The 25,744-nt window shown below is 46.8% G+C and overlaps 1 protein-coding gene across 1 annotated transcript in view; it reads left to right on the top strand.

Annotated features, from left to right (window-relative positions):
- LHX1 (LIM homeobox 1) overlaps positions 1 to 20,680 on the top strand; it is a 51,134-nt gene extending 30,454 nt beyond the window's left edge. Inside the window, exons 4-5 of the mRNA XM_061604786.1 lie at positions 15,150 to 15,315; positions 18,551 to 20,680. Of these exons, the coding sequence (XP_061460770.1) occupies positions 15,150 to 15,315; positions 18,551 to 18,930 (546 nt within the window). The 3' untranslated portion in view covers positions 18,931 to 20,680. The remainder of the gene's footprint in view (positions 1 to 15,149; positions 15,316 to 18,550) is intronic.
- Positions 20,681 to 25,744: the final 5,064 nt, after the last annotated feature.

The raw sequence follows: 25,744 nt of genomic DNA, 5'->3' as shown, positions 1-25,744 counted from the left end.
CTTATGGCGACCCTGTGAATGTTTTTTTGGATATATTCATAGGGTTTTCATGGGAAGAGGTATCCAGAGGTGGTTGACCACTGCCTTCCTCTAAGCTTAGGCACCCGGTATTCCCAGGTGGTCTCCCATCCAAATACTAACCAGGCCTGAGCCTGCTTAGCTTCTGAGATCAGGCGTGTTCAGGGTAACAAGGTCATAGAGGGCCAATGTTAGGCTGAGCCAATTCTAGTTTTGCCCTGAGTTCTACAAGGCAGAGGAGGAGGAGGATGGCAGGCCGTGCCGCCCCCCTTCACTGGATGCAAGTAAGAAGGCAAGCAGGTGGAGGCTGGCTGAGAGCAGAAGTGAGGTTGGTGTGGCAGAGCCCCAATTGTCCCAGCATACCAGCCTCCACTGTGTATTTGTATCATTTGGGTGGTTTTCTGTGTGAGAGAGAGGAAGAACAAGTCGCCTTTCTGTCCAGTGCATAAGCTCGCTTCCCAGTTGCCATTTCCCACGCCCCTTCCTCAAACGCAAAGCCGACATTGGACGGACAGAATATCCTGTTGGTGGAATCGATCATCGGTCGATTCAATCCCAAAACGACACCTTTCCCGGGGACTCCTTTCCAGTAGAGAGGTGCCCATACCGTCGCTTCTGAAAACACAGCTACTGCACAACCAGCCCGGCATCCCCTGGGAGCTGTTGTTTTGGAAGGATGATGATGAGATTCTCCATTGGGGACCCTAGGCCTCAAACGGCACTAGAGTTTCTCGGGGACCTTTTGGAGAAATTTGACCGTTTTTAAGTCCCATCTTGGAGATCTAACCGGAAGAAGGGAGCGTTAGGTGCATGCGCCTGTGAGTGGCTTGCAAAACATAGAAAGCTACCTTAATCATCGAGACACAACGTTTGTCCATCTTGCTCAGCCTTGTCTACACTGACTGGCAGCGGCTCACCAGGGCTCCAGGCAGAAAATCTTTCCTGGTCCTACTACCTGGCGATGCCGGGGACTGAACTGGGGACTTCCTGCATGCAAAGCAGTTGCCTTTCTACTGAGCTGCGGCCCTGTCCAAGCAGATGGTTTGTTGGCAGCGCAGGAACGTAGGACGTTGTGTTATACAGAGTCAGACCCTTGGCCCATCTAGCTCAGTATTGTCTACACTAACAGGCAGCAGCTCCCCAGCATTTCAGACAGGGGACTTTCCCAGCCTTATGCGCAAAGCAGATTCTCTTCCACTGAGCTGCGGCTGTTCCGTGCCACCACCTTCCAAGGAAAAAAGGGAAGGTTTCTGTGCTTACTACCCAAACAGTGTTCCCTCCCCTACATAGCCAGGTGGAAGCAGGAAGGGCTGTTGATTGATTAAGTTTATATCCTGCCTTCCCTTCAAGGAGCTCTAGGTGGAGTCCGTGGTTGTGCTGTATTTTATCCTTGTAACAACCTTGCGAGGTAGGCTAGTCTGAAAGATAGCAAGCTTCATGGCCCAGCAGATATTTGAACCTGGATCTGTCCAGTCCTAGTCCAAAATTTCAACAACTCCATCACACTTGCAAGCAGTTAGGCCAGGCCCTCAATGGGTGACTAGCAGCTGAGTTAAGAGAGGAGATTGAATTGCCTCCTTGACTCCAAGGAGGGTTCCAGTGCCTTTAAGAGGTGCGTGGGAAGCAGAAATCCAGCGGGTGGCTTTTTTGCCATTACGTGGAAAGCTGTGCCTGTTGAATTAATGCCTGTAATGTCATGAGTTTTAGTACCTCTTTACTCAGGAGCCCTGCCTAGAGTGAAAAGTTAGCTGCAATTAAACATGAATGAATGCAAGTTGTTGTAATAAATTAATTAGGGGTGTATCCCATTTAGGAGTAGACCCATTGAAAACAATGGACATGACTAACGTGGGCCCATTTAATGGGTCTACTCTGAGTAAAATTTAATTGGCTGTAACCCATAATTTCTTACCTGCCCTTTGCCATAAGGTCCCAGAGCCGGTTACAACATTATAAAATACAATATTAAAATCAGTTAAAAGATAAACTCTCTTTGCATACATGGTTGCGTTGCAGTTAATTTTAGTTTGTGTGTTTGTGTGTGTGAGAGAAAGAGCGCATGCATGGCTTCCCCCAGAAAATCCCAGGAACTGTAGTTTACCCCCACAGAGCTCTAATTCCCAGCACCCTTCACAAACTACAGTTCCCAGGATTCTTTGTGGGAAGCAATGTGCTTTAAACATCTAGCATGTACCTGAGTGAGAGAGAAAGACGATTTTAATAAAACAACATAGGCATAATCTAGTTCTCTGTGCCTTGGCCTCTGTTGAAATAAACAGGATTAAAATGGGTTTAACTGCATCCCCTAAGCACACACATTTTTTGACAAAATGTTGCAGCATGGAATGCGCCTGCTCTGGATTCCAAACACTCCCATTCCATTCCCCTTGCACTTTTCCAGTCTCTCCTTCCGCAAGAGCCAATCACCACTCCGCAGCCACTGAGCATGCACAGTCCTCACTGGACTGTTCTGCCAACCCTTTTTGAGAATTTCCCCCCTCGCCCCTAAAGATTTTGGGTCTTCTTGCAAACCCTGCATTCTCCAAGTCAGCTGATGCCCCAGGGTGGTGCTGGCTGGCTGGTGCTGAGAACCATAGCTCAGTGGCAGAGCATCTGCCTGGCATGCAGAAGGCCCCAGCTTAAATCCCCAATGATGTCTCTATATAGGGCAAGGAGAGACCTCTGTCTGCAATCCTCGGGCACTGCTGCCGTCAGAGCAGCCTACACTGAACTAGATTGGCCACTGGTCTGACTCATTATAAGGCAGACTCCTATGTTCCCATATAAGCAATGCCTGAATATTAGGATTAGTACATATTAGGGAAAAAAAACAATGGGGCTCAGAGCTTGTTCGACACCTCAGGCCCAGGTGCTGAATGTGGCCCTCCAGACTTTGGGCTAGTCACCAACTCTCAGCCTAACCTACCTAACAAGGTTGTTGTGAGCATAAATTGGGGAGAGGGATAACTGCTTATGCTCCTTGGAGGATTTTTGTTGTTATGTGCCTTCAAGTTGACTACGACTTATAGGGACCCTATGAATCAGCGACCTCCAAGAGCATCTGTGGTGAACCACCCTGTTCAGATCTTGTAAGTTCAGCTCTGTGGCTTCCTTTATGGAATCAATCCATCTCTTGTTTGGCCTTCCTCTTTTTCTACTCCCTTCTGTTTTTCCAAGCATTATTGTTTTTTCTAGCGAATCAGGTCTTCTCATGATGTGTCCAAAGTATGTTAACCTCAGTTTCATCATTTTAGTTTCTAATGATAGTTCTGGTTTAATTTGTTCTAACACCCAATTTGTCTTTTTCGCACAAAGCTCTCCTCCAACACCACATTTCAAATGAGTTGACCTTGGAGGATACAAATGTAAAAGTAAATAAATAAAACAATCCCCACTATTTCCCTTGTTCACTGTCTGAGGGCCATTCCTAATGTAGCCAAAATGGCATTGCTCCCACACAAGAGGGAGATATTAGCATGCTTTGAAGAGTCCCCAGATTGGGGCTGTGTACACAACGTACATTTAAAACACATGACTTCTCCCCAAAGAATCCTGGGAGCTGTAGTTCGTTAAAGGTGCTGGGAACTGTAGCTCTGTGAGAGGTAAACTAAAGTTCCCAGGATTCTTTGCGTGAAGCCGTGTGCTATAAATGTGTGGTACATACGCGACCTTGAGGAAGATTAAAATCGATCTTTTTGGGGGGGGGAATCCCTAGAGGTACGGTATAGCCAACACAGCCCAATGATGTCTGAGTATGCTCAGTAGCCCCAGAATGCTTACTGAGGAGGGGAGGGGGATAGAATACAGTGACTGGAATCCTAAATGGGGGAACAGAACACGCTGCAACATTTGGTTGCAGGACCCACTCGCACAAGTTCTGAGACAATGGCCCATTTGCCTTTGAGCTGCCAAACAATAGGTCCTGTGCATGTGAACATGTGTTCTGCAGCTAGAGCCAACATTTGGTGAACTGGAACAGGGTGAGGATGCAGGAAGCCCCTCTTTGCAAGTGCTTGCATTTGAGAGAGACAAATCCATGTGTTTCATGCTGGATTGTAGAATGTGTGTTGATTTCTTTGAGAGGGAGAGAGGAACACCCGGCTCCGTCACATACAAGGAAGGTGCTTTATCCTGAGTCAAACCATTCCTCACTATCATGTCAACTGACTGCTGGCGTAATTAGTTGGGGACTCCACTTTTTGTACGTATGGAAAAAATTATTATAGTCTTTTTCTGTGATGGTGCTCACTGGTATGGAGTGCCAACACCTCTTTTTTTGCTGCTATATTCTTCTTCTTCTTCTTCTTCTTCTTCTTCTTCATATTATTATTATTATTATTATTATTATTATTATTTCAGGAAGAAATACAGAGGCGGTTCCAAAAAGCAACAGCAAAATAGGCAAAAATGAAATCAATGATCAAAATACAGCTACCTGTCATTCAAATGCATAGTAAAAGAACTAGTCTAGCAAAACAGCCCATTAAAAGAGCAGGGGAGTTCAAACAACCATTAAAGCAGGAGATTCGAGCCAGGAGCGCAGGGGAATGCTTGCCTAAACAGGTGTGTCTTCAAGATTGGGCGTCCCATGTTTCAGGAGGGAGGGCAGTCCACAACATTGGTGCCACCAGTGAAAAGGCCCACCGCTGTGTCGCCACAAGCTGGTAATCAATAGGCCATAGGAAAACTAACTGGATTCCATTTGTTGATTTTAATGTCTTTACCTAGATTCACAAGCACGCTAAAATTCTGGTTTTGAAATATTGTTATTATTAAATATATTATTTAAATATATTATTGTTATAATTTCATAATAATTAATATTTTAAAACAATTTAAAATATTTAATAGTAATAATATTTTTTGCTACCTTTTTAAGGTGCCACTGGGCTCTTTGTTGGTTTTGCTAAATATTTCTTAGCTAGTTTTTCATCCATTTCCTTGGTCCTGCCGGGCTGCCGGCATTCTCTGCTCAATATCACCTTGCCAGTGTTTGTACTTGTACTCTCTTGTGCCCAAGTTCATCAGGAATGCCCCCCTATCCAATCAGCTTCTTCGGAACATTCAGATTGGCTGATTAAATTGCAGGCTCTCTGATCATGGACGGGGCTAAGGTTTTTTAGGTGTGAAAAAAGGCAACAGACGTTATAGGGACCCTATAGATCGGAAAGCATAGGGATAATGAAATAAACAGACCAGTGTTTGGTCTCAACAGAGGGATGTATGAGAATTGCCTTGTGGGAGGGATTAGGAAACAGAGAAATTCTGCTAGGGAAACAAAGCTAGGTTTCCTATGAAATTGGGAGGTGAGGGTAGGGGTTGCTTCACACTAAGCAGAAAGCCAGGTGCCTGCCTCGAAAATTAGTTTGAGGGCTGTTTCTGGTTTAACTGGGTTGCACATCCAGAGGATGATTTGGCAGGTGCTGGTGGCCTTATCTTGTTAATCCTCCCAGCCTATAAATCCAGGTGTGGGGAACCTTTGCCCCCCCAACACGGCTGCTGAACTACAACTCCCAACATCCCAGGCCGTGCTTGATGGGAGTTGTAGTTTAGCAACATCCCGAGGGCCAGAGGCTCCCCACACATCGAGCTGAATGGATTAGCACATAGAAGCTCCAGGTTCAACCCCCATCAGAGTCTCCAGGGAGGGCTAAAACCCTGGAGAGGCGCTGCCTGCCAGTGTAGCCAGTGCTGAGCTAGATGGCCCAGACTCAGGATGGGATCTGCTGCCTGTGAGCACCAAGTGATCCGAAACAGGACAGCTGTCAAACCGAATCAAGGGGAATCAACTCCTCCCGCATTAGCTGCCTTGAGAATCCGGGTGTATGTATATGCGTGTGTGTGTGTGAGAGAGAGATCCTTATTTTAGTTTCTTTTTCTTCTGTTACCAAGGCATCTTCCCTGGTCTTTTTACAATTAAAAAAAAAAAATCCATCCATTTGACGTCAGATGGGTGCCTGTGAGACATCCGATGTGGTGCGTGCGTGGTAGATTGGTAGGCGTTGCACTGCTAAATAAAAGGGGGGTGCAGAGGGAGAATGAACACTAGTGCAATGATGTGTTAGGGCTAGTGGTGTAGTCGTCCAGGGTCTCAGGGGGTCTTAGACCCCTTACTTTTTTGGGAGCAGGGTGCCTATGAGCACCAGCATCCTATGAGCCAATCAGTATGAAAGGGGAGTGTGTTAGTCCGTAAGAAGAGAAGACTCTTCTTTGCTTCTTTGTCCTTTCCTGCTGTTTGGAGCCAATCAGAGTGAAAGGTAGCGAGTCAGCCACTGAGAAGACTCTTCTCAGTAGCTAACACTCTCCCCTTTCATGCTTATTGACTCCTAGGGATGTCTGTTGTTGTGGGAAAAGGCATTAACAAGGATCTCATTCTCAACCCAGGTGTAAAAAAGAGTGGTGCTGGCTGTGAAGGGACCCCGCACTACTGAATTGACCACTACACTACTTGTTAGTGGGCACTTCTTTTCACCTTTTGTGTGGTTCTAAACAGGTTTGGGGTTAAACACTATTGGACCCAAAGTTTCTTGATCACATTCCAGGGAAGGAAATCCCATTGGGATCCACTGGACTGCTACTTCCTGTGTGTTCACAGGTCTGCTTGTTTGTTTGAAAGAATGCGCGCTTATAAGCTTAGAGGATCTTGTAGTGATCCAAGAGCCTTGGCTTTAACTCATTTGTCCCGGAGTACGCCCCGCTGGATTCAGCTTACTTCTGAGTAGACATGGTCAGTGTTGCGCTACTTCAAGGCTCGCCTTGCACCTCTTTTGCACCATAGCAGGGGGAAGAGAAAATGTGATTTGTCCTGTGGTGATTCGCATCCAACGGCACCTTTTCCAGACTTTAAAGCCCTTCGAGGCTTAAATTTGGAAAACCTGGAGACGTGACTATTTGGAAGGAAATTAAGCCCTGCAGTCATTACACTTTCTCTTGTGAATCCAGAAATGTTGATTTGCTTTGGGGATTACGGCCAAAGCAGAGTGGTGTCAAATCCCATTGTGGATCTCCGCCAACCCGGGCGTGTTGCTCTCTACATAGCGGTTTGGGAGTAAAAGTCTCGTTGGATGTACATCCGAGTAAGCACATGCATAGGCTAGGACTGACTGGGGAGAAAAACGTGGTCTTAGCCACTTGGTGGATCTCAGCCATTTTTGAGACGGGTTTTCTATTTAGGCTGGCAGAACCTCAGTAAGAAGCAGTCCTCTTCCAAGAGAGAATCAGGCCTCGATTCTAAGCACAATGCTTTTTTTAAAAAAGCTGAGTTTCCTCCTCTTCAACACACACAAGGCTTAAAACTGCGGTGTCTAAATTGGTTTCCGGTTTAACATTTTGCAGAACCGGATTGCAGGTGTAAATAACCTTGTGCTTCCCTCCGGAGTGAGCGTCGCTGAATTCTAGGCGCAGGTTCCTTTTGCACCCCCAAAATCCCTGATCCGAAGAGCGCGTTCCGCTTGGAAACAGCCGTGTTCTTTTTCCCAGGGTGGGGGGCTGAGTTTCCTCATTTTTACTCCCAGGAAAGGGAGCCTCGGATCGCAGCCTCGGCTGCCCTCGCTCCAGAGAGATTGCAGAGGGGTCAGCTTGAGGGGTTTTGTCAATGAATAGAAGCTTTTAGTTTCTTTCTTTTCAGGAGGAAGGGGGCGTCCAAGATGGCCTGGGGAGGGGGGTACATTAATCCAAAGAAAGAGCATTAGTAGATTTCAGAGGAAATTGACAAAATGTGAAAGGACTGTGCCAGACAGAGACAAGAGTGGTGGCTGCCTGGTCAGTTTCACCTCTCCAAAGGCTTTGCCAGCTCTGGATTCTCCAGCAGCCCTGATGCTGCCTTTGGCCAGTTTCCACTCACAGGCAGGGTCTGAACAGAGAAAAGGGGAGACAGCTTAAGGAGAAACCTGGGGCTGGAAGGCACTAGACACACGTAATAAAACAAAGAAACCCGAAAGGACCGATAGATAGAAGACAGGTGCCCCAAATCCTCTAAGAACAGATGCCCAGAAGTGTAAACTGTGTTTCAGATGCAATGTTATAGATAGGAAAACATTTCCAGGACGATTCGGTCGAGAACAGGTACCGCTAAGATCCATTAACACCCGCTAGTGTGTCTGTCTGTATAGAGACAGAGATATAGACAGATATAGTGTGTGTGTGTATAGAGAGATAGACAGGTATAGATATCCATCTGTGTATGATACATGCACCTCTATATAACGTTATAACCTCTGTATATTTAAAATATATGTTTTATATATTTTCAATATGTATGCGTGTGTGTGTGTGTGAGAGAGAGAGAGAGAGAGAGAGTTATATTTCACAATCTGTTTTTAATATTGTTTTTTTAACTTGTTGTAACCCTCTTCCGCCGGCTCCAGAACTCTGGTAGAGGGTGGGCAAGAAATGTGGCAGCGGTGATAAATAAAGCCACAAGTGTGTGTCTAATACACAGCGAAAGAGGGAGAAATGTGATTTCTTTGTAGTTTGTCATGTGCAGATTAATGCTCTCTGTGTGTGTTTGTGTGTGTGTGTAGGAATGCTGGACTGTAAATACCTATAATCTGAATGCAGACGAGCCTATTTTTCATTCTTTGTTTCTTTCGATTTCTTACCTGCCCTTCACCATAATAAGGGCGCAGGGTGGGTTACAGCAATATTAAAAATACAAGTTTAAAATCAGTTTTGTTTTGTTTGTTTATTTTTTTTATTTATTTAATATTCCTCCAGTAGTGTAGTGGCAAATTCAGAAGTGCAGGGTCCCTTCATGTTAATCACAGCCATGCCCCCCCCGGTTTTTTTTTTTGCTGTGGGATTGAGAATGAGATCCTTGTGAATGCCTAGGAGCCAATAAACATGAAAGAGGTGAGTGTTAGCTGCTAAGAAGAGTCTTCTCAGTGTTTGGCTCACCTCCTTTCACTCTGCCTGGCTCCAATCCGCAGGAAAGGACAAGGAAGCATGTTGGTAGACTCTTCTCAGTGCCTAACACACTCCCCTTTCATGCTGATTGGCTCGTAGGGTGCTGAAGACATAGAGACCCTGCTCCCAAAAAAAGGAAAAGGTCTAAGACCCCCTGAGACCCCACATGACTACACCCCTGTATCCTTCCTAGAAGGGGTGAAAAACATTTTATTCTCTATGCACGCACGACCTCTCATATACTTCGCAGGAAGTAAGTCCCATTGATTTACTTCCTTGGCATATGCAGAGCCGGAGCCTACATACAGGTTTATTCGGAAGTAAGGCCTCCGGCATTCCATGGGGCTTGCTCAATGAGGCAAGATTGATCCATTAGTATTCCACACAACCAAACTGGGTAGAAAGCCAGTCCCCATTGACTCTAAACCAATCCTAAAACTGTTTCCTTGCGCAGAAATCTCTCTTCCCTGTTGACACCAGGAGGGCTTTCTTCTGAGTAAGCAGGAGTACTCTTTTGAGTGTTTAGGAAAGGGGTGTGCGTGTGTGCCACTGTGGTTAGGATCGGGATTGCCTTCCTCGGGAGCAAGGATGTGGCGCATGCAGAGTGTATGAGCCTGCGGGGAGGGGGGGGCAGAGAGAGACTCGTTTTATTAAGAATTCTGCCTGGAAAGGCTTTTTGTAAATTCATGAGCTCTTCGGATCAGCGCCCAAATAGGAAAGCAAGCGGTAGGGGCGTGCTTACTATTGGATTGTGTCTTATGCAAGATTGGGGGGAGAGCCAGAGAGTGAGTGCACCTCTGCTTGATTGAGGGGAGGGTTACCCAGTGTGTGGGGGCAGACTGCCTTGACTTGCCTGCTGGCCAGGATGTGCCACTGAATGTCTGTTCAGTGGGGGAACAGCTTTTCTGGAAAGGTGCACATGTTCATAGAGAAGTGTGTGTGAGAGGAGGGGGGGCACTAATGCGAGCGGGGAACCCATCAATAAATGGATGGAAACAGAAGGGGAGAGAATGTAGGCCTTTGGCTCTGCCTTTGCCTGTGTCGTTCTGGAGTTAGCATAAGCGACCGACTGCTTTGCTCCCCAAAGGTCCCGGGTTCAATCCCTGGCATCTCCAGGTAGGGCTGGGAGAGACCCCTGCCTCCAGAGGTCACCAAGTCTGGAGAGGCCCCGTCCAAACAGGAAAGTGTTCAGCAGGGGTGTAAAAGAGAACGGGGATGGCGCCTGCCTGGTCTCAATAGGCAGGGAGTTCCAAAGATCAGGGGCTGCTGCGCTCAAGGCAAATGCAGAACGGGCATGGCATTTGTAGAAGTAAGCAATCCAGCTGGCACGTATGGGGTAAGGTGATCGCTTAAGGTGAGGGTGGGGAAACTTTGGCCCTCCAGAGGGAGCTGAACTGCAACTCCCATCAGCCCCAGCAAGCCAACTGCTGGGAATAGTGGGAGTTAAAGTCCTGCCACTTGTTGGAAGTGGGGCCAGAGCAACTCCTGTTTTGTTCTTTTGGTTATGTTCCAGAAGGGAGATAGAGTTAGGGTCCTCCAGATGGCTAGGCTTGACTACCTTTGCCTGTGATGTGCTGACTGACTAGCTGTCGCAGACTGATATGCTTAGGGAAGCTTATCTGCCCCTCCTCCTTCCGCCCTTTCCTCTCTTCTCTTCTTCCACTGTCCAAGAGAGAGGACACACCTTTGTCTCTGCTCTCTCCCTCCTGAGCCATGAGGGCAACTCCCAAACCTGGGCATTGCGCCTCCAACTTAGTTAGAATTAGGTGTGCTTTTTCCTATCTGCTATGTATTTCTATATATTGTATTTATTTATTTTATTATTACATTTGTATACCGCCCCATAGCCAAAGCTCTCTGGGCGGTTTACAACAATTAAAAACATTACAAACAAATGTACAAATATACAAATTTAAAAACCCATTTAAAAAAAAAACAATTTAACAACACATGCTAAAATGCCTGGGAGAAGAGGAAAGTCTTGACCTGGTGCTGAAAAGATGACAGTGTCGGCGCCAGGCGCACCTTGTCAAACAGATCATTCCATAATTTGGGGGGCAAATAAATAGCTTTTCTTATTTTTACTAAGTCTTAAGTCTCAGTGATCTCAATGCAGGGTAAAAGCCTGCCACTTAGGTAAATGCACACACGCATCTCAGACGGTTGACGATCTCTGCTAATATCTATACAAATTTACACAACACCACTGGCCTAGAGGCATGCCTAGACATGTCCATTTCCTCTGCACATATGGAAATGATGGTATGCGCGGGGAGATGCGATTGTAAGCTTGCACGTGTCGGCTTTGGACAGGCCTGTAATGTTTAAGAGTGGGTCTGTGTGCGTTTGTTAGAGTGATGGACTGGAACTTTGTGAGCAATGGGAAAGGGCCACAGCTCAGTGGCAGAGCACCTGCCTTGCATGCAGAATACCCCGGGTTCAATCCCCAATGGCATCTGCAGGCACAGCTGGGAGAGATTCCTGCCTGAAACTTTGGAAAGGGTCCGATTCAGTATAAGGCCGCTTCCTACGTTCCTAACTGGGGAGGCCCAGGTTCAGATCCTCTCTCACTGTCTAACCTACCTCATAGGGTTGGCGTGAGGATAAAATGCAAGGGAAGAGGGGCGGGAGAGACACGCCATGCGCTGCTCAGAGCTCCCTGGAGAATGGAATTAGTGTTAATCCAATTTGTTAGTCACTTGGCACAGGAGGACGTGCCTACTTTAAAAGCGTGACGGTTGGCATAAAATCAAGGCCGGGTGAGAGGAGCTGCATTGCGATGAAACGCAGGCAACAAACGATGACCACGAACCCAGCAAAGCAGGAGGAGAAGCAGGCCACCAACGCACAGCAAAATCGCACCGGGTGGAACTGTGCAGTGGTGATTCTTCCATTGCTGTCGGTCCCCCTCCACGTCCCCACCTCTTAATATTCTCCCCAAATCTTTGTTCCGCCAAAACAGTGTTTGCCTAGTTTTTCCAGCCTACATTTATAATCCGTCTACTGCAGATACAGACAAAGCTGTGTTTGTACAGCTCCTGGCACTATTTATTTTATTTATTTATTTAAAATATTTCTATCCCGCCCTTCTACCCTATCAAAGGGCACTCAGGGCGGCTTACACAAATAAAATCAAACATGTGCATAATAAAACTGTAAACAGTAAAATCGCAACAACATTAAAATAAATTAAAATACATAAAATACAATTAAAATACATAAAATACAATATACACACACACACACACACATATATAGGGATTGGTACTAAAGGGACTACAAAGGTAAAATTTAACGTAGAAGGCATAAAATCAGTGTCAGGCTCTACCTTCAGTCCCTCCCAAAGGCTCTCTGGAACAAGGTTGTTTTCAGAAGTCTCCGGAAAACCAACAGGGAAGAAGCAGAGCAAACTTCTTGGGGTACGGTATTCCAAAGCTTGGGGGCCACAGCTGAAAAAGCTCTCTTTAAGATATATAGTGCAGTTTTATGGCCATTGCTGTACAAGTGGCGGCTGGTGCCTATTGGGGCGGAAGGCAGGGTGCCCAACCAATAGGTGCAGCCCGAGCCAGTGACAGGCAGAGGCAAGTCCTTCTAGTCTTGCCCTCCTCTTCCTCCCTGCTGAGTTCTACAAGGGGCAACACTGAGACGGAGGAGGAGGGAACGGACAGGCAGTGTCATACCCCCCCCAAGACCAGTTGCAAGTAGGTAAGCAGACAGGTGAGGGTTGGCCGAGGCAGCCTCCGCTCTCAGTTTATACGCATTGCAATTTAGAGGCATGTGACCATTCAGTTACTAATCTCTCATTGCAGTCGCTGGTCCGCACGGGCAGCCAAATCAGGTGGTAGAATGGCTTGTACCACTACACACTGCTGGGTGGGTGGGAGAGGAGGAGACCCCACATTTTAATGCTCTCTTTCCAATATGGCCTACAAGTAGAAAGCTAGCACAACAGGAAATGGGCTGGGCTACGACATTACTGCACGCTGGGATTTTTTTTTTTTCTGTCTTGGGGAGAGCATTCAAAATAGATGCCTCTCCCCACAGTCTGAAATGGTTCCATCCACTCTACCACCTCAGTCACGTAGGCTACACTCCAGCTGGGGGGGCTGATGGGAGTTGTAGTTCAACATCTGGAGGGTACCATGTTGGCTACCCTGGGTGTATGCTCAAGGGGATATGAGGTGGGGAGAAGATGTTTACACAGGGGGTGTTATGATCTGTATTTGAAATGTGTGAATTAGAGCCTATCCTATGAGATCTGAAGAATTAATAAACGGAGCAGCATTCAAACTTGTGTCAAGGTTGAAGGCACACAAGGCCACCACCTTACTGAAGTTAAAGGTCTGCCTGGGTATGAATTGCTTTGTAATCAGTATTGTGGTCCCGATTCTGTGTAACCTTGGCATGCATCAGGCATTCATGCCCTTCCTTTTTTTTTAATGTCTGGCACTTGACAGAGACCTTTCTGTTTCAGCAGATATTTTAAGGACATTCTTTGTGTTTATGATTACTTTTAATTGATTTATCCACTCTGTGTATGCTAAGTTCTACTCAGAGTAGACCCACTGAAAGTAATGAACCGAAGTGAATCATGTCTATTAATTTCAAGGACTCCTATCGTTTTGGCCAGACTTTCCCTGAGCCGTAAGATGAGGCGCTTTTTTATCCATATGAATTCCTTGAATTCCCTGTTTGGTTGCTTTTATCTACAGTTTTGTTGGTTTATCTTGTATGTATGTTTTAATGACCTTGTTGACTGTTTTTAGGCGGCACATTGCTCAAGAGATATTTTTTTTAAGCGGATTATTATTTATGTTTTGATCGATTGATTAAAGAATACACGGTTGTGTCCTGCCTAGTGTGGGTAAACTGTTGCATCCTGGGCTTGGGGTGTGTGTGTGGACACGGGGTTTTGTGCACAATTGTGTAAGGCGATCCTGTACACAGGAGCAATTGAGACTGAGTCGGGCAGTTAATCTGCTCCAGGTTTTAGTCCGAAGTTTCAAGGAACTGTCCAAGGGTGCTTGAAAGTTCAGACTAAAACCTGGAGCAGATTAACCACCCAATTGACCGGGGCACTGATAGGAGACACCTACCTCTGCCACACAGGACTCCTCTGCAGTTACTTGGCATTTCCACTTAGTTCCTTCATGGATTGCTATGGAGATCTTCCTGCCTATGCACCCATTCCACACCTCTATGAAAGTGGGATTGGATTGCGTGTAGAGCCTGGCGTGTGTCTTCATCTGCAAAAAGCATGGGCCCAGGGGATTAATTTCGATTCCCCTGCATTTTCAAACAGATCTGCAGAAGGGAACATATGCATTTGTGTATACTGAGCCAGGCGGGGAATGGGGAGTGGATTCTATGGCCTTATATGCACCAGTGCCTGAATCCGAATTTGCGCTTTTAAATGTGCTTTCAGTGTATCATCTGCCCATTGTTTCATCTGTGCCGGAGGGTCTCTGAAGGGCCAGCCTTGAAGCAGGATGACTTGCCCTTCAGGAAGATTAGATGTGTGCTTGCGCGTGCCTGGGTGATTTACCTTCAGGGCAACTATAATTAGATGTGTGCGAGTGAGTGAGGCTCTAGCCAAGTTTCCGCTTCAGACAGCTCTGCGCACCATTTCCCGTTTCGCAGATCCGGTTGAGGACGAGTTTTGTCCAAGTAAGTTTTACTCAGAGGAGACCCACTGAAATGAATGGACCCGAGTTAGTCACGCCCATTCATTTCAACGGTCTGCTCTGAGTAGGACCAGCATTGAATACAACCCAGAGAGAGAGAGAGAGAGATAATACCTTAACAATCCTGGCCTGTGATCTGTTTGCCACCCGCTCCTCATCAGAAAGGATCGGTTTGGATGCCAAATTGAGAAGGAAGCCCTGGTGTGTATGGCTATTCAGGAGCCACTCCCGTTTAGCTGCCTCCAGAGTCCGGATTTTCTCACTTTATATGCCCGGGTGTGTGTGTTTTCCTAGGTTATTTGGGCTCTCTGAATCCGCTCCAGAGCCCTCCTTCCCGACTGGCGCTTTGGCGAGCGCCTTGCGCCTGTGTTCCGAAAGCTCTCCAAGCGCCCCATCTCCTTGAGCCCTGGGTGCACGGAGGGGACACTTCCGCTGACCTCAACTTGCCCTCCCCCACCCCTCTAGCCCGGATTCCCGCTAGACTCTTGTCCCTGCCTCCTCCCAAGCTGCCTCTCACCTCTGGCTTCTCTTTTCCTGTGGCAGGTTTGGTTCCAGAACCGGCGCTCCAAGGAAAGGCGCATGAAGCAACTGAGCGCCCTGGGGGCCCGCCGGCACGCGTTTTTCCGCAGCCCCCGCCGCATGAGGCCGCTGGTGGACCGTCTGGAGCCGGGCGAGCTGATCCCAAACGGACCCTTCTCCTTCTATGGAGGTGGGTAAGCGCTCACATGTACCCACTGCTGCGTCTGCACAGGCGATTCGATGCACAATTTTATTGAACTTTCTGGCTGGCTAGAGCCACATATTATGCGGGCGGTGGGTAATTGGGGGTCGCTGCAAAACAATCAGGAAAGTAATACAGAACACTTGATCGTAGGCTTTTTTATTGTATCAAATATTAATAATATTTCTCCCTAAGGTCCCAGGGCAGGTCACGACAATTTAAAATACGACATTAAAAATAGTTTAAAACAAATTGCAACCACCAGGATAGGGTTCAAGCAGGAACTGAAAGGTGGGAAGACTTTTGCTTCTCCCCGAGTAATTTGGCACTACTCTCCATTCATTCTTTTTCAGTTAATTTCACCAGTAAGAGACTTATTTTTAATTCAAGTTTTTTGTTGTTTTTTAAGGATAGCTGAAAATTCAAAAGGGGGCCGTAAATCTCCCTGGAGTGAGGGGCCAGGTCTGGTGCTCAAGCTATTTGAGGCTAGGGGGAGTTGTTTTATTTATTTTTATTTAACCACATGTATATACTCCAGTGTGGTGTAGTGGTTAAGGTGTTGGACTAGGACCTGGGAGACCAGGGTTCGAATCCCCACACAGCCATGAAGCTCATTGGGTGACCTTGGGCCAGTCACTGCCTCTCAGCCTCAGAGGAAGGCAATGGTAAACCCCTTCTAGTATTAGTATTATTAGTAATAGTAATGGAATGGAAATGGCCTTCAAGTCGATCCTGACTTATGGCAACCCTACGAATAGGGTTTTCCTGGTAAGCGGTATTCAGAGATGGTTTACCATTGCCTTCCTCTGACAGGCTGAGAGGCAGTGACTGGCCCAAGGTCACCCAGTGAGCTTCATGGCTGTGTGGGGATTTGAACCCTGGTCTCCCAGGTCCTAGTCCAACACCTTAACCACTACACCACACTGGCTCTCATAGTAACAGAAATAGTAATAGCCACCCAAGGCTTTTAATTGTTAAGCCAGGCTTAGGAGAAGGATATGTGAGTATAGACAGAGAAACTAGCTTACTGCACACAGGTAAAGATTACAGGTGTTGCTCTGCCTCACTTTTGCCCCGCCCACCCCAGAGCATGGCCCTCGAAACGTTGCTTGGATGGGAAGGGGGCCATCAGGCTCAAAGAGCTTCCCCAGCCCTGTGCTAAGCAAACTCTGCAGTTCCCCTCATCTGACAAATCTCCGAGGATTTTGTCCTGCCTTTTCTCTGTCATGGAGGCAGCAGTTAATGGCTACGGGTCCTACCAAGTGAGATCAATACAGCTGTATCGGATCTTTTGGTGCCATCCTGGTCCTGCATGCACTCCACATACCTCACGTTTAGGATTTCACAAAAAAAAAGGAGACGCTCCCTTGTCCCTTCTCTGCTATTTGTGGGCCGGCCCGACAACTTTGCAGTTGTCCGGTCTGGAATGTCACAAAAGAGCAGCAGATGGTCTGATTTGTTTTGTATTTGCCTCCCCTCCCACCCTGGAGATGCACCTGTGGGATTTTCTGTCTCGAGTGCCAGCCTTGGATGTTATGACCATGACTTTGAGAGGTGGCACAATTTGCTGTTCTGCCAAAGGGCTCAAAATGATATTGAGCTGGCCTTGCTGCAATGGCACACAAAACTCTCTAGTCACCTCCCTGTTTAAAAAGCCGACTGAACGTAAATCAGGGGCGGGGAACATTTTCTCAGCCTGAGGGCCACATTCCCTTCTGGGCAATCTTCTGAGGGCCACAACCTGGCAAACAAATGTGGTGGTTAGACTGTCATGCTAGGACCTGGAAGAGCCCCGCTTGGCCTTGAAGCTCACTGGGTGACCTTGGGCCGGTCACTGCCTATCAGCCTAACCTACCTCACAGGGTTGTTTTGAGGATAGAATGAAGAGGGGGATAACCACCTATGCTGCTTTCAGCTCTTCGGAGGAAACGCAAGAGATGAAATGATGGTGATGTTGCTGATGCATGGGTTCTGCACCATTTCATCCTCACCGCAACTGAGCAGAATCTGATTAGGTTGAGAAATACAGTGGCTTACATAGGAACATAGGGTGGTGCCTCACACCTGCTAACTGTTGTCTACGCTGACAGACAGCACTTCTCCAGGGTTTCAGATGGGATTGTTTTCCCAGCTGTACCTGGACATGCTGGGGACTGAACCTGGGACCTTCTGCATGCAAAGAGGCTCTGCCACTGAGCTTTCCCTACAAATAAAGCAAGATTCCAGTCCTCATGGCTCTGAATTAAGGCCTGCTGTAATTAGAAAGCTGCCTTAAACTGAGTCAGACCGTTGTTCCATCTAGCTTAGTATTGTCTACACTGACTGGCAGCATCTTTCGGGGATTTCAGACAAGGATCTCTCCCAGCCCTCCCTGGAGATGCTGGGGATTGGACGTAGGACCTTCTGCATGCAAAGCAGGTGCTTTGACACTGAGCTACGGCCCCTTCCTCTTTCCCAAGGGCCCCAGCTACCCAATGAGTGTCTTCACTGTGCTTGGATTTGAACCTGTTCTGTTCCAAGTGATGGCTACAGCAGTGTGAGGCTTCTTGCCCAAGCAGGGGATTCTTGGGAAGAGTTCAAGGTTCAGCAGAGTCAGGTGAGGCAAAGTCAGGTACAACAAAGCCAAAGCAAACTGAGCTAAGGCAGGGGTGAGGAGCCATTGGCCCTCCAGATGTTGCTGAACTATGACTCGCAGTCCTCGGAAGCACGGCCAATGGCCAGGGAGGTTGGGAGTTGTCGTTCAATAGCACCCAGAGGGCCAAAGGTTCCCCGCACCTGAGCTAAAGTAAAGCCAGGCAAGGCAGGCGCTCAGGTTGCAGACAACCCCCTGGACAGCTCCATTGGCCCGATCCGGCGGGCTCTTCTTACGCTCTGATGTTCAACGACGGAACTTGCTTCCGCAAGAGGCTGTGATGACTCCCAACCTGGATGGCTTTAAAAGAAAGCGTAGACAAATTCATGGAGGTTAAGGTTATTGACGGCGGCTATCCCTGCTGGCTTTGTCCTGCTTCTGCTGTTGGAGACAGCATGCTTCTGAACCTCAGTTTTTGAGAATTGCTGGAGGGGAGAGTACTCCTTGCACTCAGACCCTGCTTGCGGGCTTCCCATTGGCATCCGGTTGGCTACTGGGGGAACAGGATGCTGGACTAGACGGGCCACTAGCCTGATCCAGCAGGCTCTCTGTACACTCTTATGTTCTTCTGTTCTTTCTTTCACCGGTCAGATTACCAGAGCGAATACTACGGACCTGGGAGCAACTACGATTTTTTCCCACAAGGACCTCCTTCCTCTCAAGCTCAGACACCGGTTGATCTCCCCTTTGTGACGTCCTCTGGGCCATCAGGAACACCTCTCGGGGGCATGGACCATCCGTTACCCGGACACCACCCTTCCAGTGAAGCTCAGCGTTTCACAGATATCATGTCTCACCCACCTGGGGACTCACCTAGCCCGGAACCAAACTTACCTGGCTCTTTGCACTCCATGTCGGCAGAGGTTTTTGGGCCTAGTCCTCCGTTTTCCTCGATATCTGTCAATGGCAGCGCTAATTACGGCAACCACTTATCACACCCACCCGAAATGAACGAGGCCGCAGTATGGTAGCTTTAAATGCCAGGACTGGGACTCAGAAGTAAGTGGCCAATTGACATTCATCCTGCTTATAGTGAGGTGTACAGAAATGAATTCAAGCAAATAGATTTTTTTTCCAGCCCGTATATATATATATATATATATATATATATATATAGATATATTTGTTGGGGATTTTGCCTTTTTTCGTTGTTGTTGTTACCCTTGGGAATTAACTGAATTATTCATTTCAGATCAAAACCCAGGGTGATTTTGTTATAAACTGGAGGACAATCTTCATGATATAGAATCAACAAGGGTTGGGGAGAAAACTAAGGAAATAATCTCTTTTTGTACCAAGTGGAAAGAGACACTGGCGAAGCGGATTCGTTTCAGTACTGCCATATAATATGGGATGGCATATATGGAGTGCCGTATTCATAGACTATAACCCTAGAAAAATCAAGATTCTCAGAAACATTTCTCAGACATGAAAAGGAATCAATACTGAAGAAAGGCAAGGCCAACGACAAGAAGAAAAAAAAGCTTCAAGGAATTCTAGCATATTTTTTTTTTAAAGGATGATTTTTGGTATTATTGATTTGTTTAATTTTGCCTCTGAGCGTTCAACATGAGCCACGACAGACTTTTCAAGCTTCAGAAATGTCAGGTGGGGCAAAAAAAAAAAGTTGTTTGTTTTGTTGTTCCTTTTGGGAGGGTGGTGTTTTTTTCCTTTCGTTTTGCTTTTGGCCAAAATAGCAAATATTTAAATGTAAGCCCTCCGCATCAACTCTTCTACCTTCTCTGAGCGACACGCACCAATAATCCTCAAAAGCCAGAAGTCTTTTGTTAGACTTCTACATAAAAAAAAAACACGCAACACAAATGACTTGAAAAGAAGCAAACAACAAAGTATTCTACCTTCACAAAAATGAAAAAGCTAAACAAACAAAAATAATCATAAAAAGACTCTGTGGAACTAGAAAAAAAAAAGCAGTCAACTGTTTACGTCGAATGTTAAATTCAGGAGCGCAATGTTTTACCTTTTAAAATAAATCCTGTTTCAGAACCTCTTGTTCAAAAGCAAAGTATTTTGAGCAATCAACCAAAATAGTTTATCCTTTTCTTTCCTTTCTCCCCTCCCATTTCCATAGTTGTTATATAAGACATTACAGGGCTTGTGTTTCACCGTCCTAGTTTGTTAAAGTTGCGTTTACACAGAAGGCAAAGAATAAAACCTATAAAATCAAACAGTTGCCAAATAAAACAATTCTATAGCACAAAATACTCTTTGGGGATGTTGTACCCGCAGCCCGGGGGGGGGGATAAAAAAACATTTTAAAACAAGTGTGACAAGGTTACGGGGGGGGGGGAATTGAACATCGTTGCTAATGTTTAGTCCTGTTCAACATTAATGGAATTGTTAATATGACTTATATAGACCCACACAGGTTTTATTTTTGTGTCTTTAAAAGAAAAAAAGTCCAAAATATTTAAATTTTATGGTCAAATATGCAGTCTGCAGCTGCGACTTTTTTTCTCCTTTATATAATGAATTTCTCATGTCTTTTATTGTTCAAATAAACCTAAGCTTGTGTGACCTCCAGTGCATATTAGACCATTCACTGTATGAAAGGGGGAGGGAGCTGGATTTAAAAAAATTGTGAATTTTTAATAAAACTAGAAAATCTGATGTTTAGATAACCTGTGTTTCATTCAGTGCTTTAAAAAAAAGATTTATGACATGCGGGTTCAGGGGGATGGATAACTTGTCACACATTAATTCAACGCGAATAGTGAGGTTTATCCTCAGATGACATTTTCTGGAGGAAAGCGTGATGAGTTTTTATAAGGTTGGCAAGGTTTCTCAGGGTGTGGGTGGAGAACGTGTTGGGGATTTCATGTAAAATTCAGTGCAAAGGGCATTTGGAGGAGTGTCCTGAGGAATTCTGAGGGAAGACTTTCCTCCAAGTCTGAAGGAAACGTCACAGCAGAGCTTTCATCCATCTCTTGAATTTTACTGGGAGCGTGTGATCTTTCTACACCATGAGTATGGATCTGAGGAACATGACATGAACGTTGGAACGAAGCTCAGCCTGTCCCCAAAACATCTGGAACTGGAACAGGACCTACCATTAGGCTGAGTGAGGCAAGTGCAGATGTTGGTGGCAGATGTTAGTGGCAGATGTTAGTGGCAGCGGCCCCCTGTGGTTGGCTCTCCTTAGCCTCCAGCTCTTTACCCTCTGTTGGAGGACAAAACTGTGTGCGCCACGTGCCGCCATCAAACACAGTAGAGGACACTATCCTGTCACTGGTGTTGAAATCATATTCAACTGCCAGTCCACTTGGCTTCGGTATGTGGAATGGAGTGGTGGGCATCCACCATCTTCTCCTTCACCTCAGTGAGCAAATTGGCTCGAGCCAGCCCCTGGACTGAAGCTTTTGTTGTCCCCATTTTACCTCAAGTCCCGGTTTAATCTGCTGTGGTTTGGCCTACTTTTGAGGTTTGCAGTGGGTTCACGGGAGCCTCAGGGGGTGTCAGCTACCTGCTGGCTTGGGTACGTCTCTTGGACACCCGTGTACATTTTTTTAAACGTTCATTTGCCTCCCTCACACATTAACACACTTTTTGTGTATACAGGTGTAAAATGAGCTTCAGGGGGCTGGGCAGGTAGAGATCCAAGAGCATTTCTGTCCTATGCACATCTGCTTTGACGTCTGCCTTCCCCTATTCAGAGGTCCAGCCCTGCCATTGGACAGAGTATTTATTTATTTTTAATTGAATTTATATCCCACCCTTCTTCCCAAAGGAGCCCAAGGTAGCAAACACATCGACGCAACCTTTAAAAACAGTTACAGAGAAGGATCGTTCCTCCATCCAGTGATTTCCAAGTTGCTGGGAATAGTCTCCTTACAGCCAGCAAATGCAAATGGGTAAACAGGAATGTTTTTTCAATTCCTCCTGGAAAAAGTCTTGAACCCCTGGCCATTACCCTCCATTGGAGATCAGACCTATATATTCCAAAAGGCCTGTCTTATGCTCCGCACATGAGCTGGCAACCTCGAGCGCACTGGAGGATGCCATCCTGTTCCCAGCATTGAAATAAGCTTCCCCGACAACTCCTATCAACTTCTGCGCATGGAACAGGCTGGGCGCCCCCTTGTCCTTCGCCTCAGACAACAAAATGCTTTGGGCCGGCCCTGCCTGTTCAGGCAGAATTGATCTCGCGCATTTTGTATTGGTGCCCCTTCTCTTCAGTCTGGGGCCTTCCTTATCACTAGAACTTTGGAGATGACCCCCGTGGCACAACTAAGAACTATGCTCTCTTGGCTCCATCACCTGCTAAACTGTATGCCAGCTTTCCCCAACGTGGTGCCCTCTAGGTGTCAGCGGGTGCTGATGGGAGCTGTAGTTTTTTATACTTGTCAACCATTTAGAAGCCTCTTTTAATGTTAAGCAGGGTGTGTGTGTGTGTGTATACAGTTTCCAATTTGGGGGAGGCTGCCACATGCAGGCTTGGCACCAAAGGGCCCCTCATTAGGGTGGGAGGGCAATGTTCCCATTCTGTGATCCACGGCAGCGTCAAATCCTGCAACCTGATGCTGCTGTGGATCGTGGACAGAGCCTACCCATGTGTCCATCTACTTCTCCTGACCCTGTGAATGACATGCGTGGTGTGCGTGCAGGCCTGCCATCAACCAAGATGGCGATGGGGGCATCAGCCCCTTAGGGAAGCCCCCGTCGCCATCTTCCTTGATGGCAGGCAGGTGTGCACGTCATTCACAGGAATGGGAGAGGTCGGTGGGGCATGCATTAAGGCTTATTGAAGCCCACACTGACTGTATGGGGGGTGCCTGGGACCTCTTCTGCGATCCATAGGAGTGTCGGGAGCTGATGCTGCTGTGGATCACAGAATGGGAGCATGACCTACCCTAAGGAGGGGCCCTGCAGGGACCCCTCTGGGCTGCAGGGGCCCTCAGTCAGGGCCCGACCTCACTCCACCTACCTCTCCCGTCAGGGTGAACACTGTGCATGCTGTGTGTAGATGCCTGCCATCATCCAAGATGGCGGTGGAGGGTTCCTAAGGAGCTGATGTCCCCACCACCATCTTGGTTGATGGCAGGTGTGCACACATCATTCACATGACACGGGAGGTATGTGGAGCATGCCGGTGAGCTTACTAGCCCCACACTGCCTGTATTGGGAGGGGGTGTTGGGCTATGGCCTGGGGCAGGCTGTTGCCCAAGGGCCCAGTCATGCCTGGCACCGGCCCTGGCCATATGCCATACACTGCTGTACTTTTATCATTTCTGTCACCATTCTAGGAACAGAGATAGTTACAATGCTTGTGCCAACCAGATTTTCCCATCCCCAAAATACTTCTGAGCGATGCAAGGGCTTTTCCTGAATTAAAAAAAGGAGTTATATACACACACAAATATTGTGTCTCAACATAGTACTCAGTGGTAGAGCCCCACTACAGGGCAATACAGCAAGGTGGCCAGGTGCCATCTTGTATTGGCTTAGGAATCCCAGGATGCAATCCCACCAGGCCTGGGGTCAACAGGTGGACAGTTTGGGCCCTGGCCAAAGGCCCCTACGACCCATAAGGGCCGCTCCTTAGGCTGGAAGGGTGGAGCTCTTGCACTACTGATCCGTGCCAATATTGGGATGTGGGATCCAGCAATCCGATGCTGCTGCAGATTGCAGGCAACAGGCACACGGCCAGTACCATTGCATAGGGATAGGATCATGTTCTAAAACCACGGGGGTTGAGGAACCTTTTTCGACCTCAGGGTTGCATTCTCCCGCAGGCAACATCCAACATCCCACATCATGCCAATGGTGGACGGGGCCAGAGGCAAAAGGGGGCAGACCAACAGATGTGACACTTGCCTTTGTACTGAAGGCTACTTTCCGGCTACCAAAAAAAAAAAAAAAAGTTGTATTTTCTACAACCGTCCGTCCTTCCCCTCATTTCCCCATGCCTCATTTAGGCCAGCAAGAGACATCATAGCAATTCAAGGATACATTGCAGCCGTGCAAAAGCGCTTGAGGGGGTGGGACAGGATCTCTCAGAGGCATGGTCTGGGGATATGGTATGTTGCCTGGGAACAGTCCTGAGGGCCAGACAGAGAGGTCTGGGGGGCCACAGACCTGAGGTTCCCCACTCCTGTTCTAAATCTGTCGCCGCAAAATCTCATTTTCATCCTCTTTTTTTTCTGGACGTAAGTTTGGGCAACTCAGCATCTGTGCTCACCCAAACGGGGATGAAGGGACCTGCATCACTTCAAAAGCTTTTATCTTAAGCACATTTATTATGAACTAATTAGTCCTGCCCAACTTGGTGCAGCTTACTTCTAAATGTCTAAAATACAGTGAAAATATTAATTTATGGAGGGCGAGCCTGCCACAGTATGCTTTCCTATCATATTTGCTGCTTTCCTCTATTGGGAAGAAAAGCATTCATCTTGTGGTCTGCTGGAGGTGGGGTACTTCATCAGATATTAGGCATGTTTTCTCCAGAAATAAGTCTCTCTTCATTCAGTGGGACATCCTCCCATGTAAGTGTGCATAGAACTGCAGCCTTACAGTGTAGTCCCAATTTCAGAGCTTGGAAAATTTACTTTTTTTGAACTACAACTCCCATCAGCCCCAGCCAGCATGGTCACTGGATTGGGCTGATGGGAGTTGTAGTTCAAAAAAAGTACCTTTTCCAAGCTCTGAGTCCCATACATGTCTACTCAGAAGTGAGTCCCATTAGATTCAGTGGGGTTTACTCCCAGGTAAATGGGTATAGGCTGACAGCCTTAATCTTGAAGATGACATAGGTCTGTCAGTTTTGACGGTGAGGTTGTTGGTACAAGGAAACATCATTATTCTTTTGAAATATGCATCAGCCCATGCTTTCCTCTATATTGGGAAGAAAGGCATTCATCTTGCACTCTGGGGGGTTCGAAATGCAGTTTTGACACGAATCGAAATAGTGGCATTGTTTTCTGGTGAGGCTGAATGCTTCTGTAAGTATCCATATCTGCTATTGAATTCTGTGTACAATCTGTGTTTGTGTTGTTCGATTATATGACCTGAGCGGGCTGCAGATCTAACCATACTTACTAGGAAGTAAGCCACATTGAATTCTAAGATGCAGAAGATTACGCCGTTGAACACGACTTATCTTTTAATTAAACTTTGTCATATGGTCTTATATTTTGAAACCTAAACGCTTGTCAAATATGCAAACAGAAGATATCAAGTTGAAGACAAATGAAGACCCAGTACTTGTGTGTGTATAGAACTCCTTTTTTATTTTTTGAGTAACACTCAAACATTTTATGGATGGACTAAAAGCCTTTCAGGTCAATGTATTCCTCTACCTGGCCAGCAAGGCTGATGATGGGTATATATGCCACCTATCTTCTATATCCATCCATTCAGAGAACCACCTCCTCCCAAAGCCATCCCTTGTTTGTATGGGGAAAGGAATGCAAACCAATAAATCATTCATGAAATAATGCTTTGTCTCCTAATTTGTGAAATATTTAATGTTAGAGTTTTCATATTGTAGTGGAGTGCAGAAATAACTAGTCTGTTAAGACTGGTGGTTGAAATAATAAAGAAACTTAAGGTTTGTCGTAGTAAGGTCATACATGCTGAAGGAGCTATGCAGCATGTTCTCTGGGAGCCATTAATATGGAACTGAGAGCAAAGACAGGAAGAGAAGGGAGGAAGGGGAGTAACAAAGCCTGCAAAAACAACAAAACACAGGGATCAGCAGAGGGAAGAATAAATTGCCTTTCTGCCTATCACCCCCCCCACACACACACACACACTGGTTCAGGTCAC

Source organism: Rhineura floridana, chromosome 21 (assembly GCF_030035675.1).
Source record: "Rhineura floridana isolate rRhiFlo1 chromosome 21, rRhiFlo1.hap2, whole genome shotgun sequence".
Lineage (NCBI taxonomy): Eukaryota > Metazoa > Chordata > Lepidosauria > Squamata > Rhineuridae > Rhineura > Rhineura floridana.
The sequence above is the reverse complement of the archived record's forward strand: the minus strand, read 5'-3'. Positions and strand labels throughout refer to the sequence as shown.